Consider the following 18,847-nt stretch of genomic DNA (forward strand, 5'->3'; position numbering starts at 1 on the left):
AGAACTCCTAGCACTGAGATGGTTCAGAGGAGCTGGGAGCACCACCTTGTCCAACTCAGAGGGAACTATCTTGTGCTCCCTCTTGCCTGTGGAAAAGACCCCCAGCTCCTGAGCACAGCATTCAGGTCTGCCGCAAACTGATTTCAACTTCCCACTATAGCTGGAGCCCCTCATCTTCCCTTTCCCTCCAGCCAAGTTGGAGGATTGCTCCCAGCTCCTGAAACCTGCTGTAAGCTCCATGGCTTTAGGGCCTTTGCTTGTACCATTCCCTGTGCCTGGAAGGTCTTTGCCCTTTATCTCGTCTAACTCCTATCAGCCTTTAAGCCCCAACTCTAATGCCACTTCCTCCAGAAAGCCTTCCTTGACCACCCAACTAGAAGAGTCCTCTCTGTCTTATACCACTGTAGCACTTAGAGACAGTTCAGTTACTGGTTAGTATCATGCCTTGAACTCTAATTATCTGCAGTGGGACCCATCTCTCCTTCTAAACTTTAACCACCTTGAGGATAGGATATAGGATGAATTTCATCCTTGAACCCTCTGCAGGGCCTCACACAGGGCCTGGTATATATTATGCCTAATAGTAATGATGACGATGATAATAGCTGATGTTTATAAGCCAGGCACTGTTCTAGCTCCTTCTGATTTAAGTTTCAGAAGATCGGGTAGGTCCTATTAGTAGTGCCATGTAATGGAGGAAACTGAGGCATAGGGAAGTTAAGTAGCTTATTCAGTTAATTTAGTTAGCAAGTGGTTGAGCCAGGGTTTGAACCCAAGCTCTGATTGCAGAGCTTGTACTTTTAAGCATACATGACAACACTGGATGTTGACGGGATGATTGATTTCCTGCTGCCCCATCCCAACACCTAGTACAGGGCCAGGTACAAAATATGGGCCCCCATTCTATGCACTGGGTCCTCACCTGGGCCCTGGGTTTGCTTGTCCCTGGCTGTTCCTCTCCTGATCCCAGGAAGACAGAGCCCTGAGAAGGGGCCTGGGGTCTTTTGCCTCTGTCCCAGGAAAGCAGCCATTCAGCTCCAGAGAGGTCAAACAGGCAAATAAAATCCCTATGATCAGGGGTCAGCAAAGGGATGAAAATGAGACATTCTTCCAAGGGCTGTCCAATGCTAGGGACCTTCCTTTCAGGCAGTGATGACAACAATGAAAATGAAAACAGTAGCAACAACTCTTGTTTATAAAGGGCTTACCATGTGCCATGCACTGTGCTAAGTTCTCTACAAGACTTACCTAATTGTATCCTTGTAAGAACCCTATATTCTAGGGTCATCTTAACATTATGGATGAGGAAAATAAGCTCAGAGAGGTTAAGGCACCTGTCCAAGCTCACCCAGACAGTGAGAACCAGGATTTGCTCCCAGGTCTGGGCGGGGCTAAAACCAGCCACTAATGGTCACTCCAGCCTACTTCTGGTACAGCTTGGCTTCGCAGAACTTGTCAAGGCATCTGCCATCTGACCTGTGGACTTGCTCTCTGGTCAGGTGGGATCTGGGAGGAGGCACCAGGTCTAGGAGAGCTTCTGTTCACAGTCTGCCCAGTGTGGAGTGGATTTACAGTCCACAGCTCAGCTTTTCCACAAACTCATGCCGTTTTGAGAACCCAGGATGTTGAGAGCTGGGTGTATTTCTTCAGCTGGGTTATGCCAGGTGTCTATTTTATTGTGCTTAGTAATGTATATGGATGCAGTATGCATCTTCTCTTATGGGCACAATGTATTTCATAGTAGAAAAGACCATCATGAAAGAGTGAGAGGTAGATGTGGGCTTTAGGTTAAGATTCACTACCTGATAAATAAGACCCACTTAGAAAAAGAACGTACCATTAAGGCTGGAAGTGTGGAAGTATCTTTTCTTCCATTATCTGTCCACCTACCCATTCATCCACCCATCACCCCCCTCACTCCTTCCTTCCTTCCATCTAGTCAATAAATAAACACTTCCCGAGCACTCAGTCACCATAGCTACATCTAAGGAATAGACTGAAATAATTGCCTGATACTCCCTGCCCTCAAAGAACTCTCAGTCTAGTCCAGCAGCGAGGAAACCAAGGCCCCCGAAAGAGGGAGTGATTTGTCCAAGGTCACAGAGCGAGTTAGGGCAGTGAGGTGAGGAGAGGTGAGAACATTGCAGGCGGAGGGGCACACGTGGGAAAAGGCGTGGGCCTGTCTGCCTCCCCAGCGAGTCCCCTCACTCACTGCTTTAAACTGCCTCCTGGCTCTCCGGGAGGGCCTGAGGGCCTGCCTCCCTCCACTGCTGCTTTCCTTTTTGTTATTCTTTTGGAAGGGGAAGAGGGGGACAGCTGCTGCTGTCCAGCTGCTCTGTCAGACCACACAGCCCAGCCCAGATGTGTCAGCCTCTCTGTGATGGGTGAAATGGCTCCTGGGCCAAGAGCCAAGGGCCAAGGAAGCCACGGTGAGGGCTCTGTCCTGGGAGGGCTGGGAGAGGAGGCCCAATGAACCCTGCAGCAGGGTAGCCCAGTCTTGCTCCAGCTGTCAAGTTGGCCTTGCTGATGACATGGTATGTCCGGCCCATGAGGATTAGGGTCTTTGACATTCTGAGGAAATCACCTTTGATCTGTCTGTTTTCCCTTGTGGTCAGAGTTCTGGGCCGTATCTTGCCTCCCAGCTTCCCCTGAACCAGACACCCTGGTGCCTACCTTCTCCCCACTCCTGCTCAAGGGTTCTACCACTTACTCTGCCTGCTCAAGTGGGTTACATCGTGTTCCAGCCAGATCATGCTCATGGCCTTGACTTAACTCCACCCAAATCTTCCTCCTCCATCCTGCCCCCTGGAGTGCCGAGACTTCCAGAAGAACAGCCTGTTCTCCAGCATCTGGAGCTGGTTTCTTAAGGGAGGTTCAGGGGCAAGCCAGGTCCCAGAGAGGGATGCTCTGAGAGGGCCTCGGTCCCAGGACTTGCAGGAGGCGCATTGTATGGGGAAGGGAAGATACAAAGGGGGGCTGTTCTTCATCCGCTCCTCCCCTGCACAGTGGCCAGACAGGCCAGGTACAAATAGACCTGGAGTCCCAGGAGCTGCAGAGAGCAAAGGTCCAAGTTCCCAGGTGGACCAGGGAGCGGCAGCCTAGAGTGAGGATGAAGAGAAGGTGGGGGATGGGGTGTGAGGTCTCTCTCTCACAGGCCAGGCAACGTGCTGGCTGTCATCCGTGGTCCCCTAAGGATGCGAGAGGGTGAGGATCAAGGCAGGGCGCCTCTGCTATCTGAGATCCCAGACTTTCCTTGCCCTAGAGGGCAAAGTTCAATCCAGAAGAAGAGGGAGAGAGAAGATGGTGCTTTCTCTTCCTTGGCTCCATGGGACTCTTGCTCTGAGAACAGCAAGAAGATGTTCCCTCCTCTATGAGAATCAGTTTTCTCATCTGCACAAGGGACAATAATGCCTATATGACAGGCTCAGAAAAGGGACACAGCCCCAGTCCTCCCCACTGAAATGCTTTCCACTAACTCCTTTGCCAGTAGGGATGGGGACATCAGGGAGGTTGGGTGCAGAGGTCACCTCCTCTGAGAACCTTCCATGACCTTCACCCAGGCTGGAGGCTCCTCCTTGGGCTCCCATCATGCTCTGCTCCATCATGGCACCCTGCAGTGCTACTGGCTACTTCCCTCTCTGTTTCTCACATGGCTGTGAGTGGCTGGAGGTCACTTTGCTTAGTGACCAGTACTGGCGCTCCTTTAGTTGTTGAAGGATCGGGTGTGTATATTGAAGAAAACCAAGTGAATTCCCAGCTGGTCCAGGGAAGCCGGAGGACCAGATGTACAGACAGCATTTTTGTGGGATCCAGCATCCCCATCACCCAGGAGCTGCAGAGAGCAAAGGTTCAAGTTCCCAGGTGGACCAGGGAGCGGCAGCCTAGAGTGAGGATGAAGAGAAGGTGGGGGATGGGATGTGAGGTCTCTCCTCTCACAGGCCAGGGCCAGGACCCTGAGAATCTGGGGCCCCTTCTGGAATTATCCCTACACTTCTTGAATACTCAGGCCTGTCTTTTAAAAAAACATTCTTCCCTTCCCTCACAGGGACTGCCCTAGTCTGAAGTAATTTTCTCTACAAGTACAGTAAGCCCTTAAATGGAGCAAAGTCCACTTAATTGTGGCCAAAACTTGGCTTCTGTCCTGTGCCTGGGGCCCATCTCAAATAAAGGTGGGCAAACCTCTTATCTTTGTGGGGCTGGAACAGAAGTGACTGCTTTGTGCTCCTTTGGAACTTCCTCACTTTGGTTTGCTGTATGCGCCGAGGTTTCACAATCTTTACTTTTGTGCTTTTTGTGACAGTACAGACCGACTGAAAAATACTACTTTTCATTGATCCTGCAATAATGTAACTGTGTATTTTATATGATTGAAAATTTTGGACTCAGCTTATTGCCTTATGGTGGAGTTTTACTATATTAAGTGCCTATTTTGTGCCACAGTGGTGTGCCAGGTTTATGACAATGAATACAACTGACGTGGTCGGTGTTCTCATGGAACTTGCTTTCTCACAGAGGAAGCAGACAATAAAAATCTGCAGATTGGGATAAGGACTACAAAGAAATCAAAGAACTGAAACAGAAAATAACAGGGGTCCCATTTGTGGCTGAGGAAGCTTCCCTAAAGAGGTAACATTTGAACCAAGGATGCTGAGATGGAGAGAACTGGAGGGAAAGTATTCTAGATGTCAGAAATAGCATGTGCAAAGGCCCTGTGGCAGCACTAGAAAAGACAGTTTTAAGCTGCTCCTGGGATCTAGGAGTCCCAGAGCAACCTGAACAGAAGGAAACTGGGGAAGATGGAAGCCCATAAGCCAATCAATGCTTAAGGGTGAGACCTAAGCCACAAGTTTAAATCTGCTGTGGCTCAAGTCAGCTTTAGATTGTCCTAGACCAGGGGCTGTGGGGGTCTGTGCCAAGGGCGGGGATGAATCAAGACAATGATAACTCATTGGAAACCTGCCTGAATTTCAGAGACTGTGGGCTGTAGGACCCTGATGGTGGGGAGCAGATGAGCACCCTTTTTCTTTTTCCCTAAAAAATGTGGGGCCTGGCCTGGCCCTCCTTTCATTCATTTATCAATGGTTGGTTGAAGCCTACTCTGTGCCAAGCACTGTACTAGGCACAGGAGATACAGCTGTGAACCAGACAGAGAAACGCCTGCCCTCCAGGAGCTCACACCCCAGTGGGGGGAGCAAAAACAAAAAGCTGCCCTGAACAAACCCAGTGTTTTGGAGGAGGAAGAGATTCTGGGACGCCATCTCCCTTCCTGAACAGAAGCCCTGAAATTTGGGCTCCTCTATCAGTTTTCCTCCATTACTTCTTTTTCTAGTGGATTCTACTTGGAGACCAGAGTTCCTTCGCCCTTGGGTCCTCTTTCCTCTTGGTGAGAATTTAAAGAGAAACACACACACACACACACACACACACACACACACACCCCCATCCCCTTTTAAGGGCTGTTAAAGGCCCACACACAGACATAGGAACACCCAAATGCACATACTTCTCTAATCTCCCTAAATCCCCCAAAGGCTTGGGTGGTGGTGGTGGTAGTTGTACTGGTGGTGGTGGTTTTCCATTTAGCTCAGGAGAAGCCAGGCTGGGGGCCTGGGGAGCAGTGATCAGGCTTAGCCTTCACACTCCCCTTCCTGGGCTGGTCCCCAGGTCCCGGTCTTTCCTGCACCTGGCCTCCCCAGCTGCTGTGAGGTGAATGAGTGTGCTGGGCAAACATCCTTGCAGCTTCCTGCTGCTCCCGCTCCTCCAAGACAACAGAACTCATCTTCCTCCTTCTCCTCCTCCTCCTCTCCACACCCTCCCAGCTGGGGCTTCTCTGGGATCTGAAGCCATTTCCCTCTAGAGAAACCGGGGTCTTCCCTTCTCCTGAGCCAGAGGAAGGACCTCATGCTCTCTGGAGACATGACCTGTTCTCCCTGGGACCTTTATCCTAGTTCTCTGAGCACCAGGCCCTCTCTCACACCTGCCCAGGGCCGAGGGATCACAGGGTCCAAGGGAAGAGGGCTCTAGGGAAGTCACATCAGGAATTGTGGGAAGGTGGGGAGGGGAGGAGAAGCCCCTTCATCTGGCAGGATGGGCAGCTCCTTCCGAGGGATGTCTGAGACTCACAGAGACAAGATTGCAACAGGATGAAGGCGGCCTCACAGAAGGAAAAATACAGCACCTCTGGCCACCTCCAAGCACACATGACTTTGCAGGACTCATTCTCCTGTCTCTGATCAAGTGAATGCATATTTTTTACACAGTTGTATTCCGGGTGAGCATCCTTTTTGATTTTTGCCTTTTAATACCGAGTAACAGAGCACACCCGATTTCCATCGTGACTTTAAGGCCTTTATCTGGATTTTAAAGAGGATAGTGAATACCTTGCCCTCCATCTTCCAGAGTGAGAAGCACACAGACTCCACCCTTTCCCATCTTTAACCCTGGAAACATTTTACTATCCTTATGCAGAATGAAGAGGGAGTTGGGGATGGAGTTGGTATGGGGTGCCAGCTAGGAGGGACCTTAGACATCTAAATGGAGGCACCAGAGAAGGAAGGCAACTTGCTCAGGGTCACAGTAACTCTACCTGAGTAGTTCTTACCCCCCCCCCCCCAATCTAGTCTCCAAAGCGTTGTAACCACGGAAACTTACCTGGTACACATCATCTTAACATTAATCTTGAATTTTCTCACTAAATCTCTACAGTAACTCTCAGGGGAAGCTTCTCTAGCTCCATTTTTCAGGTGAGGAATCCAAGGCCCACAGGAAGAAAAGTCACTTGTCTGAACTGCCCAGCTGGATGGTGGCAGAAGCACAGCTAGAACCAAATTTCCTGATTCCGAGCCCAGGAGTTTTCTTTCCTCTTAGAAATTCTTTCCTCTTCCCCTGCTTCACCTGGCCGTGCTTAGGCCTGAGGTCAGGAGCTTCCCCAGCAGGGCTTTCCCTCCCCAGGCCCAATGCTGGATACCACTGTCTCATCATGATCATGCCTCCTTTCCTGTGCTGGACCAAGGCCCAGATGAGCAGCTGGGGATGAAAGGCTGAATGGAACAGCAGGAAGAGGCTGTAGGCGGCAGAGTTCATTCAGTAGAAAGCCCAACTCAGACCTGCTGAGGGCTGAGGGAACCTCACAGGGCGCCTCTTCCAACAAAGGTACGCGCTCCAACAAACCCTGCTCCCTCTGACCAGTACCCGTTACCAGCTCCAGGAGGGGTGTATGGAACCTCAGACCCCTGCCACTTCATTCTTAGGATCTGTGCCAGACTGTCCTTAGAGAGACCGATCCAACCTTCCCGGTTTTAGAGACAAGGAGGCCCAGGGAGGAAAGCTGGTCACATGGCCCAGGCTCTCAGGGAGAGGCAGACGCAGAGGCAGGACTAGAACCCAGGTCTCCTCACTACTGGTTCAAGCCCTCTCCCCTCCTCCACTTGGCTTGTCTGGAGACGTGTGCTCCTCTGACTGGGACTAGGGGCCTTCCTCAGAGAGCAGGGTCACTCCTGCCTAAGGAGAACCGGGAGACCTCTTACCCCATGCCTCCCTGACTCGGGTTCTTTTCCCTGGCTTGTTTCCCCACCAGCAGCCTGGGACAGTTTAGGTGGAAGTTTAAGGGGCCTTAAGTCTGTACGCACTTGGCTCTTGTGTGCCAGGTTCATCTTAGTCCCAGGAGGTAGAGAACAGCAAGTAGAGACCCTTGAGATGATCTGTGTGTGTGTGTGTGTGTATGAGAGAGAGAGCGTGCACGAGAGAGGGCGAGAGAAAGGGAGAGGGAGAGGCTGGCAGTTCACTGCATGGGGAGGTGGAGGGATCTCACCAGATCCCCCAAACTGCCTACCTTTCAACACAGTAGGCTCTTCTAAATGCAAATATTTTCTCCTGTTACTGTTACTGAGCCTCCCCCTCCCCCAGGACCTAAGGGCTGAGCCTGAGAGAGGGAGGGAGGGAGGGAAGAAGAGAGAAGCCACGTTTCCTTAGGGGGGGAGGAGAAAAGAAAGAGAAGAAACCCAGAGACAGAGAGGGTCGCCACGAAGCCACAGGAGAGACAGTCATCTCGACAAGGGACAGAGAAACAGACCTAGAGAAAGACTTCCCTCCTCCTGAGCCATCACCCTGCGCTGCCCTGACCAGTTGAGTGTCATGTCCCTCCCTGGGGGATCTCCAGCCTGACTTTCTGGGGCAGCCACGGCTGCACCCCTAAATTTCCCGGTCTGGCTCAAAAGCTGGGTCTGGCTCAGGCCCGTCAAGGGGCGTCTGGTGTCCGGCCCCTGGTGCGCCCCCCAGCGGAGAACCAGACTCCAAGCCACCGAAGTCCTAAAGGGGGCACAAGAAAGGGCACCGCCACTTGGCGCCCAATTTGGTTCTGGGTGTCCCGGGTGGGTGGCAGACCACCAGGAGACTTGGGCGGGGGACAGATTTGGTGTCTCTTGAGCTCATATGAGGATGGGCCGGCCCGCGCCTCGACGTTCCCTTCCCCTAGAAGGAGGAGGCCAGTGTATCCTTGGAGCCCCCCTGGAGGAGTGTGCACTGGCGCAAACTCAGAGGCTTCGGTCCAGGTTCAGGGTCTAGGGAGGTGTCGAGGGATCCAGTCCTCAAATCTCAGAGCTCTAGGCACGTGTCTCTCGAGGGGACCCTGCACAGAGCCCCCTCCCCCACTTCTGCTCAGTGATGTGTAGTCCAGTCCTTCAGGGGGCCCCAGGCGCACCGCAAAAAGGAGTGAGAAATGGTGGAAGAGGGACACAGACCCTTCATCTTACCGCATTGTTGAGGAAATCCGACTCGTTCAGATCCCCCAAGTCCAGGAAGCTGGATCCGGGGAACAGCCTGTCGGCCGGGAAGGGCTCCAAGACGGCGTCCATCTCGGCCGGCTCTGGAGACCCCCTTCGGCTGGGCTTCCCTCACTCCAGGGCGGCGGCGCGCCCGGCCCAGAGCTCCGGCCTGAGCGCTGGCAAGCGGGCGGGGGCAGGTCCCGGGCGAAGCCCCGGGGGGAGGGGCAGGCGGAGGCGGCGCGGCCCCGGGTAGGGGGCGCGGGGGGTTCGGGGGCCTTAGGGCAGCAGCGCAGAGCGGCCTGGGCTCCGGGGCCCCGGGTGCACCGCGGGCATTTAGCCGACTCCTCCTCCTCCCGCTCCTCCAGGGGCACAGCTGGTTTCCATGGGGAGCCCAGGAGTGGGGCTGAGGGCTTGAGGAGCCCCCCCGGACAGGGTGGGAGCCGGGGGTGGGGGAGCTGAGCGCTCCCCCCCGAGACTGGGTGGCTGCCGGGCGCTCCGCTCTCTCTGCGTCTCCCTGTGTACCGCTTCTGTCACTTTCCTCTCTGAAACCGGGAACCCGGGGCTGGTTAGCCCAGCTGGCCGAAGCGCCACGCCCCCACATCAATATTCACGATACTTTCATATTAATGAGGAGAGGGAGCGGCCTGAGGAATCGTCCCTCCTCTTTTAAAGAGACAGCTATACAAGCTAGTCTTCCTTGTGAATCTCTTTTCTCTGAACAGTCCAGGTAGGGACTTGAAGCAAAATTGTACTGGAGGCAATAACTGTTTCTCGAACCTTGACACCTTAAGCCTTTGCCAACCACGCTCCCATAAGTTCAGGAGGAAGCTGAGTTATTTCTATTCTTTCAGGCTTATTCTAGAGCCTGAACCAAATACAAAGTCAGGGAATTCCATCTCATGGATCCCTCATCAGATTTCCTCTCAATGGGAGATTTTCAGGTCTCCTCCTTCAGGAAGCCTTCCCTGACCCCCAAGCCGAAGCAGTTACCACCACTCTACACTCTTAGGACATTGTGTGCTTACCTCCATGGTGACAAGTCTAATGCAGTATTGTCATTGTTTTGTTCGTGTGTCTGTCTGTCTGTTTGTTTGTTTTGCTTTTTAGGGCCACACCAGTGGCATATGGAGATTCCCAGGCTAGGGACCTAATCAGAGCTACAGCTGCCGGCCCACGCCACAGCCACAGCAACGCCAGATCCGAGCCACGTCTACGACCTACACCGTAGCTCACAGAAACGCCGGATCCTTAACCCACTGAGCCAGGCCAGGGATGGAACTCCCAACCTCATGGTTCTTAGTCAGATTCATTTCCACTGTGCCACCAACGGGAACTCCTGCTCATGTGTGTGTGATCCCACTAGATTCTGCGAACCCTTGGGGCAAGGACTGTATCCAACTTCCCTGTGTGTGAAAGGCCTGGGTGAACAGCAGAGGTGAGGTAAGGACCCCTCTTCTCATCAATCGTCAAGTTCCCTCTAATGGTTCTGAAGAGCAAGAAGTTGGAGAATAGTGACCCATGGAGTTTGTATGAGCCAAGATGCAGGCTGGCTCCATGCTTCATGGTCACCGGACATTCCCAGGTCCCCTGGATCCATTACCTAAGTGGCCAGTTCCAATCGGCCACGCACAGCTTAATCGCTTGAAAGGGCTGATAAACAATCACCAGGCACCTGAACAAATGGAAGTGGTCAGAAAGTCACTCCCTCAGAGGGCCGGGCACATGGTTCCTGCCCAGAAGTCATTAATAGGATTAAGTGTGTCCTCCTTGTCTGGCTCTTTTAATTAGTTCAGGAACCAAATGGCCTTTAGGAAGCAGAGATGTCACTGCAGTTAAGCCAGGGATTTCACCCAAATTGCTCTCTCGGTGCCAAGGTGGGGAAAGGGCACACACCTCGGCTGAGATAGCAGCTGTTTACTTACCTGGGGTGGGCAGGCAGGCATGTGGCTTTTCCCCATCTCATGATCCAGCTGACATAGCTCTGGAGAAGGAAGTTCTGACCTCCAAGTTGTCACATGACTATTAGCACCCAGGCCTCCTGGAGAGTTCACTCCTGAGAAGCTGGGAATACAGCCCATGCTCTGGGGACCAGTTCACCAGCAGTGCAACTCTGAGAGCTTAGGCTGGGCCAAAAACAAATCAGTTCACTCTCAAAACAGTGGCAGGTAGAATCAGGGTGCTAAGACCAGGGGGTGTTTTCCCCAAACACATCACATCTGGCCAGCTGGGGAACTCCGACAATGAGAATGTGGCTGATCTTCTGTGGGGAGGGGGTTATGATCTCTGGCTGTGAGGACAAGTCTGTCCATGGTGGGTGAGCTTGCGGCTGCAGGTGTCTGGAATCCTGGCTCCTGAGCTGGAGTCCCTGCAGGCCCTCAGGAGGAACAAAAGTGCCCCTCTGCCTGAGGTTGGCTGGAAATTGTGCCTGTGTTCCTCCCAGCCTGCTCTGTAATTAGAGACATAGGCACCATTTAAGTGATTGGGGAAGATTATATAGTTTTAGATAAATAAGATTAGAGTGTCCTTTCTTTCCTGATTCTTACCCAGGTGAACACTCCAGGAAATCATTGAAAATAATCCTGGGGAGACACTCTGGTTCCGGCACCTCCTGTGGAGTCTGGGAGGCAGGATCTCCTAAGAGAAATCCTGGGGTGGGGGAGAGAGGAGAGAGGGGAATGGACAGTGTGAGCCTGGCACATACCAGCCAAGACGAAGACAGCAAGGGGGTTATCCACACATTCTACAAGTGTTTTGAGCACCTGCTCACAGTCCATAGAGTAGGCCCTGGAGACAGAGTGGTGATTAAGAACTTATGTTCTAGAGTGAATGGAGAAAGAATGGGCAAAAAAAAAAAAAAAAGATTTCAGATAGGTCTACAAAGGAAATAAAATAGCGATATGATTAAGTGGGTAAGGAAGGCCTCTTTGAAGAGGTGATGTGTGAGCTGAGAACTGAATAGCAAACTGGAGTCATTTGCAGAGCAAAATGGAGGGAAAAGCATTCTAGACAGAGGGAACAGCAAGTAGAAGAGAAGGTGAAAGATTGGAGGGTAGTGCAGGAGGCAGTGACAGAGGAGACAGATGATGAATGGGAAACCCCAAGGCCCCATGCCAACCCGTGCATACGCGCTCACTGAGGTTCTGTTCCATTCAAGCAGTGGAAAGAATTGGTCCTGTTTAGATTAGAGGGCCCACCTGAGCCTTCCTTACAGCCATCACTTCTTTTTTTTTTTTTTTTTTTTGTCTTTTTGCTATTTCTTGGGCCGCTCCCGCGGCATATGGAGGTTCCCAGGCTAGGGGTCAAATCGGAGCTGTAGCTGTCGGCCTACGTCAGAGCCACAGCAACACAGGATCCGAGCCGCGTCTGCAACCTACACCACAGCTCACGGCAATGCCGGATCGTTAACCCACTGAGCAAGGGCAGGGACCGAACCCACAACCTCATGGTTCCTAGTCGGATTCGTTAACCACTGCGCCACGACGGGAACTCCACAGCCATCACTTCTGTATCTAAATCTCTTAAAGATTTTTCAGGAGAGGGAATCTAACGTCTCGCCGGGTCTGCAGTCTGGGTTCTAACCCAGAAGGGTCTGCTTCCTTCATGCCAGTCCTGAGCCTGGTCCCACAGCCCAGATGCTGGCCCCTTCACTACATCTGAAGGGGCCCGGGGAAGGAGGCCCAGAATGGTGCTGCAGACCTCCAAATGCTCCAGATCACAAAAGCTCACAGTCCGTAGCCCCTCTTGTTATGGGTTTAGGAACATCTGGTTGGTGTTCTCCAACAGCAGCTCCAGCTGTGAAGCGAAATGCATAAGGATGCCCCAACCCAGGCAGTGACGCACAGGAGAGAGGGACAGAGATAAGCTTCCTTCCTGTCCCAGACACTGAAGGTCAGGTGGAGAGGCAGGTGCCTGCCAGGCTGAGCTGTGAGTAAGGATGGGGTGTGTGTGTGTGTGTGTGTGTGTGTGTGTGTGTGATTGCAAGGGTAGAGGGGCTTGGTTGGGGACTGCCAAACTTTGACACCCTTGGCGTGTCACTTGCCCTTCTCTGGGGCTCAGTTTTCACATCTATCAAATGGGAGAGATGTTCATGACTCCTAGGGTCCTATCTTCTCCGAAGACCTTCCCAATGTGTTTTTACCAGGTCAGGGCCGGCAAGGAGGTGGGGGAGGTGGGGTGAAGGCCCTGCCTCCTCAGAAGGCCCGGGGCTTCGGCCCATGGCCTCCAGGAGGGTGCAAGGCTGGGTGTTTACACTCGGCAGGCAGGCCCTGGGTGGTGATGAGAAGGTCGCCCAAAGTAAACCTGCTGTGTTTGCCTGGATTGTAAAGGGAAAAACGCTTTGGCGCGCTCTAACAGGAACTTCTGAGAAATGAAAACATATTCATCCTGGAGATTAGGCTGACTTCCGGGGCACAGAGGGGGCCCTTTGTTCTCTTGTGGCTCCCTCAAATGGGCCGCATGGCTGCTCTCCCTGTGCCCCCCCGCTGGGCTAGACATGGAGCCCAGGGGTGGCACCCCGCCGGGAGGGTGGGGGTGGGCCTCAGACCCTGGGGCCCGCTCTTCTCCATCTCCCCTTGGCCTGTGCTTCCTTCCCCACTCCGCCCGGAACCGTAAAAATACCCGACATTTATTGAGAATTTGCTTTGCGCCAGGCACTCAAGACTTGACTTATATTAGCTCGTATGATTCTTGGAACAAGCTTGTGAGATAAATATCATATTCAGTGGTTCCGAGACGCACATTTCAACATCAGAATGTGTTTTATAATCAGTCATATGTTGTAGTCGAATGGACAGCATTTTTTTTCCTTCTTAATGTGCAAGACAATAATGGTATCTCATACAATTGATGACGTCTTAGATTCGATGAAACATGATATTATTATCATCCCCGGTTCTGCAGGGAGAACCGAGGCTCAGAGAGCTTGGATGATTTACCACTCCTTTATTTTGCAGGAAACCAAGGCCTTGAGCCATAGGAGGCTTGCCTTAGGTCAGCCAGCTTCGATGAGACAGAGATAGGACTGAAATCTGGGCCTCCAGGCTCCTCACCCAGGGCCCTTTCCACTCACCCCAGATGAACTGGGTTTGCTCACTGGGGAGAGGCAGGAGCTGAGGGGAGGGCCTTCCAGGGCCTTCCTCAGCAGCGAGTGAATCACCAGCCATCCTGCCTTGGAGAAGGGCCTTAAAGATAGATTTTTTCCCCCCTCTCCAAATTCTCTGAAGACTGACGTTCCTTAAGGACTAAGAAAACACTTGTCTCCCTTCCAGCTCCTTTTCCTGGTAATTATTTTAGCCTCTCTTTCCCTGAATTTCTGCTCTACTGTCCCATCTCTGGACTGGACGCAGGCCCGCCCCTTGGCCCTCTGTCTGCCTGCTGCCTGGGGAACAGCTCCACCCGCTTCCTGCTTTGCTCTCAGTCCCGCTCTGAACTCACCCTTCCTTCTTCTGCTTCGAATCACCTGCACTAACTCTGCTTCTCGATGCCTCTGTAACCCAGGCTGCTGGTGCCAACCCCAGCACATAGGTTTCCATCTACCCCCGGCTCTCTATGTCTAAAGTCAAGGGAGAATAATCAACACAGCTAGTCTCCCCTCTTGCCCCAGTGAGCAAGGGGACATGTGGGGGACAGTCTGCTGCCAAGGCTGCCTCCCCTAGAGCTGGCAGAGCTGGAGCTGCGGGGCTCAGAGGAAGGGCAGGAGCCTGGAAAGTCAGAGGCTTGGCTCGGCCTGTGAGCCTCTGCACCTGCCAAGTATCCCCCATCCCGCCCATGGCCTCAGTTTCCCTGATCTCTGAGGCTGGTGAGGCTGAAAGGCTCATCTCCAGGAGGCAGAGACATACCATGGGGCCTTTCAGTCAAAGGCTTTGCTAAAATGCAGCACGGTTTAGTTCAGCGGGGAATGATAACCGTCCAGGTTAAGCCAGGGCCTCAGATTCTTCCCAGTCAACTGAGGGTTTTGGACGGTCTCTCAGATTCCAGCCTACCAGCCCTGAACCGCTAAGATTCTGTCTCCCTCTGCCCAGAAAGCAAATGTGGGCCTTGTGTATGAGGTGCCTGTCGTGTGTTCTCTGGGCACAGATTTGGCCAGGAGCTGAGCGTGCCGCCCACGGTGATGTGACCGGGTGTACACACACCGCTTGGTGGATGATCCCGTGTCCGGAGGTGTGGACTCCATGTGGGGCCTCTGCCATCCGTGCACATGTACAAGCCTCTGGAGAGGGAGCGGGCCCACCCCTCTGTGCACCAGCCAGCGCGTGCGGCTGCAAATCTGGTTTCCATCTTCTTCCAACAGGCAGCTGGGCTGGGGGAGACTGAGTGGAATATTAATTGTGCTTTTGCACGTGGCGGAGCTCCATGAATGTGGTGGTCGGAGGAGCAGCCTGAAGCTATGCGGGGAATGAGGAGGAAGCCGCAGAAGCGGGGTTCCCTGGGGTTTATGGGCACACTTGGGTGGAGGTAGAGCCCTGAGCCCAAAAGGGTGGGTGGCAGCGGGGGAGGGAGAAAGCTTCTGAAGCCAAGGATCTGGGGACAGTGGGGAAGATACTAGCTAAGTTTGGGGTGATTTTGATGCTTGCCTAATCCAGAGTCTGGCACATAGTAGGTGTGCAATAAGTGTCTGCCAAATGATTGAATAGCTGACCGCTCACACGCATGAAAGTTTTCACAGATACACTCTTACCTGGGAGAAGATGGAAGACCTAGTAGGGGGAAGGAAGTGGGCACCTACCATGTGCTGGCCACTCTGAGGGTCCTGTCAGGTATTTTATTTTATTTCAAGCCCACAAAGGCCTAGGAGATAGTATCACCCTCACTGCACACATACTCTTCCCTCCCCAGCTTGCCTCTTTTGGAAAGTCCAGGCAAGAAATTTTTCTTTGATTTCAGGCCCAGAAAAGCTGGTTGCTTCTGAGCAGTGGGTCTATTTTTAATCTAATGGACACACTAGATTTTATAGTTCACTGCATTTCCTTCTTTGCTTGGGTTGTCAGGAAGCTCAGAGATGAATTTTCTGGGACTCATTTGCGACAGGGTCTCAATGGGGATGCATTTCACATACTAACTGCATCCCTGGCTTCATCTTAAGTTTTTTTTTTTTTTTTAGTCTTTTTAAGGCCGCACTTGCAGCATATGGAAGTTCCCGGTTAGGGGTTGAGTCGGAGCTGCAGCTGCTGGCTTACACCACAGCCACAGCAGTGCCAGATCCGTACCATATCTGTGACCTACACCACAGCTCATGGCAATGCCAGATCCTTAACCCACTGAATGAGGCCAGGGATCGAACCCAAGTCCTCATGGATACTAGTCGGCTTCTTTACCACTAAGCCACTATAGAAATGCCCATCTTGGGATTTAAATCCCTCTTTCTCCATGTCTTTTTCCCTCTATTAAAGGGAAATTGTCATTTAATTCTGCTGTCTGTAGGGTTTCTTAAGTATCTTTAATACATCCTGAAGGGAGACCAGCTGTAAATACAAAAGTATTTTGACTTTTATAGATGAAGAACGTGAGGCTCAGAGAAGTTATGTTATTTGTCCAAGGTCACACAGCTATTAAACAAGACAGCTGGGAATTTAGTCTTGGATCTTTGACTTAATCTTTTCACTGTGCCAGACTCTAGGCGTGGACAAGTTGCACAGCAATCAGGGGGGCTTTCAGAGTTGGGAGGAGCCCGAGGCCTTTGCATGCTCAGCCATTAACTCTCACTGGCCCTCATCCAGTCTCCGCTCCTTGAAGAACAGGTCCAGATGGGGGCTCCTATCCCAGGATTGCACGAAGAGGGGACTCTGGGGGGTCCTGGGCATCCACTGTCTTCAAGGACCAGCCCCAGCCCCTGTAGCTAAGCAGAATAAACAGAAAACCAGCAGAGCTGGCCTTGGCAATCACCAGTTAAAACAAATATATATTCCAGATGCTCTGAGAAACGTTTCTGGAGCCTCCGGAACTGAAGGGCGGACCAATTCCCTGGAGAAAAGGAAGGGGTGTAGGCCCAGGGGAGCCACATTTTTTTTCTCAGCTCTATGGCAAGCAAGCACCAAGGGTCCAAAGATCAGGGTAAGGAGCTCCAATGCTGTGTATTCGATCCCTCGATCCCCTGCTGTAGTCCTCAGACTTGCCCACCTGGGTCCTGTCTCCCCTGGGGAGCCCCTGGATGAAGACTTTGGGATTTCCCCTGGGAGGCCTTATACTTACCTATTAGTGAATTCACTCCTTACTGGGCTGGCACCACACATGTGCTCCACAAACCTGGGGTCCCCTGGGAAGACACAGGATAAGCCCACTCTAGGGTGGTGTTGTGCTGAGAGCTACTGTGGAGAATGATGGTATTGGACAACCCAGGGGACCCTGGCAGAGAGGCACAGTAACACAGCGAGTAAAGAATCTGTTCCTCGGGGCTGTCCAGATAAGCCCAGTGCAGGATGCTTGCAAACACCAGCACGCACGGCCTGGAGGAGAAATAATCACAGAAATAATGATGTTCACAAACTGCCGTTTATTGTGGGCCTGTTGCCCTTCAACGCCCTACCAGTCTGCAGTGCGTATCTCAATCTTCTGTATCTGTAAAGAGCGCCTATAAATCAATAAGACAAAGACCAACAATCCAATAAAAACACTGACAGAGACTATGAACAGTGAGTGTGGTACCTTTGTGCAGTACCATTTATCATGTCCCAGGATCGCTGCTAAGCACTTCCTCTGCATTTTCTCACTGAAGCCTCACCACAACCCTGGGAGACAGATAACCATGATTAGCCTGTTTTCCTGAGGCTCAGAGAGGCGAAATCACTTGTCCAATGTCACACAGCGACTTGGTCTGTTTTCACAGTTTGTGCTCCTGAGATGCAAGTCGAGATGATCGTTACCCTTTTTTGGGACCCAAGGCCTTGGGTTAAACCTGGCAGGGACCGGGGACGGACAGCGAGGGACGAGCAGCCAGCTGAGGTGGAATCCTCTCCATCCAGCAACTTGGAAAGAAACCTAGAACCTTAGGGAAAGAGGTGCTTTGTTTTTTTATCTTTTTAAACTTGCTGAATAGATAATGCATCACATGACTCAAAAAATAAAAATATAGGGGGAATGTAACGAAAAGTAATCCTCTCATCCCTATATCCTAACCACTAAGTTCCCACCCTTCAACCAACATATCATTAATTTTATTACTTTCTTGGACATCCTTAGGTGGGGTGTGTGTGTGTAAAATGTTTTCTCTTTCTCCTTTTAACCAAAAGGAGCATATTATATACATTTTTCTACACCCCCACTCTGTTTTGAAGATCTCCCATATTACTACATAGAGAACTTCTTCAATTAAAAAAAAAAATAGCTGCATAGCTACCCATTGTGTGACTGTACCATAATGTATTTACCTGTCTCCAACTGAGGAGCATTTAGATGTTTCCAGTTTTTCATTATAACAAATAATGCTCTAATGATAGCTTTGTTCAGGCACCGTATACCTGTAGGATAACCTCTCAGAAATGGGATTGCTGGGTCAAAGAGAATGTGCATTTGTAATGTCGACAGATATTGTCAAGTATTTCATCTTGATTTACACCCGCACCAGCAGTATATGATTGTCGGTTTCTCTATAGTCTCTCAAACAGTGGATATCATCAAACTTTTGAATGGTTTCCTGTTTGCCTTTCTCTTATCATTAATGAGGTTGAGAATCTCTTTAGATGTCCTTGAACAATTTATGTTTTCTTTTCTGTAGACTCTGTTCATGTTTTTTGACTTTTAAAAAATTGGTGGTTGGTCTTGCCTTATTGATTTCCAGAAGCTCTTTACATGTGGGGGAGATTGTGATAGAATTTGCAAGGGTAGTGGGGTCACAACTGGCATCCCCTCAGGGAAAGGCTATGGAGGTGGATTCTTCCCTACACTCCCACCCTCTCATCCGAGCCCAGCCATTCGCTCGGCGAGCATTCACTGAGTATCTCTTGAGTACCAGGCTCAGTGCCTAGGCACCAGTAATCAGAGTTGAATAGACAAAGTTCTAGGTTGCTGAAAGTTTGCTGGGGCATCAGATCTGTAAACAGACAGGTGAGATGAACTGTAGTTCAGAGATTCAGAGTGAGTGCTTCAGGAGC

At 51.6% G+C, this 18,847-nt stretch overlaps 1 protein-coding gene across 1 annotated transcript in view; it reads right to left on the reverse strand.

Moving 5' to 3' along the window:
- Nucleotides 1–9,312, reverse strand: part of CREB3L1 (cAMP responsive element binding protein 3 like 1) — a 34,804-nt gene extending 25,492 nt beyond the window's left edge. The window contains exon 1 of the mRNA XM_003122829.7: nt 8,751–9,312. Within this exon, the coding sequence (XP_003122877.2) occupies nt 8,751–8,852 (102 nt within the window). The 5' untranslated portion in view covers nt 8,853–9,312. The remainder of the gene's footprint in view (nt 1–8,750) is intronic.
- Between the last annotated feature and the right edge of the window lie 9,535 nt (nt 9,313–18,847).

Source organism: Sus scrofa, chromosome 2, assembly GCF_054392235.1.
Source record: "Sus scrofa isolate SSC_HxYL_T2T_F1_AM1 chromosome 2, Sscrofa_HxYL_maternal_Yorkshire_Landrace_v2.0, whole genome shotgun sequence".
Lineage (NCBI taxonomy): Eukaryota > Metazoa > Chordata > Mammalia > Artiodactyla > Suidae > Sus > Sus scrofa.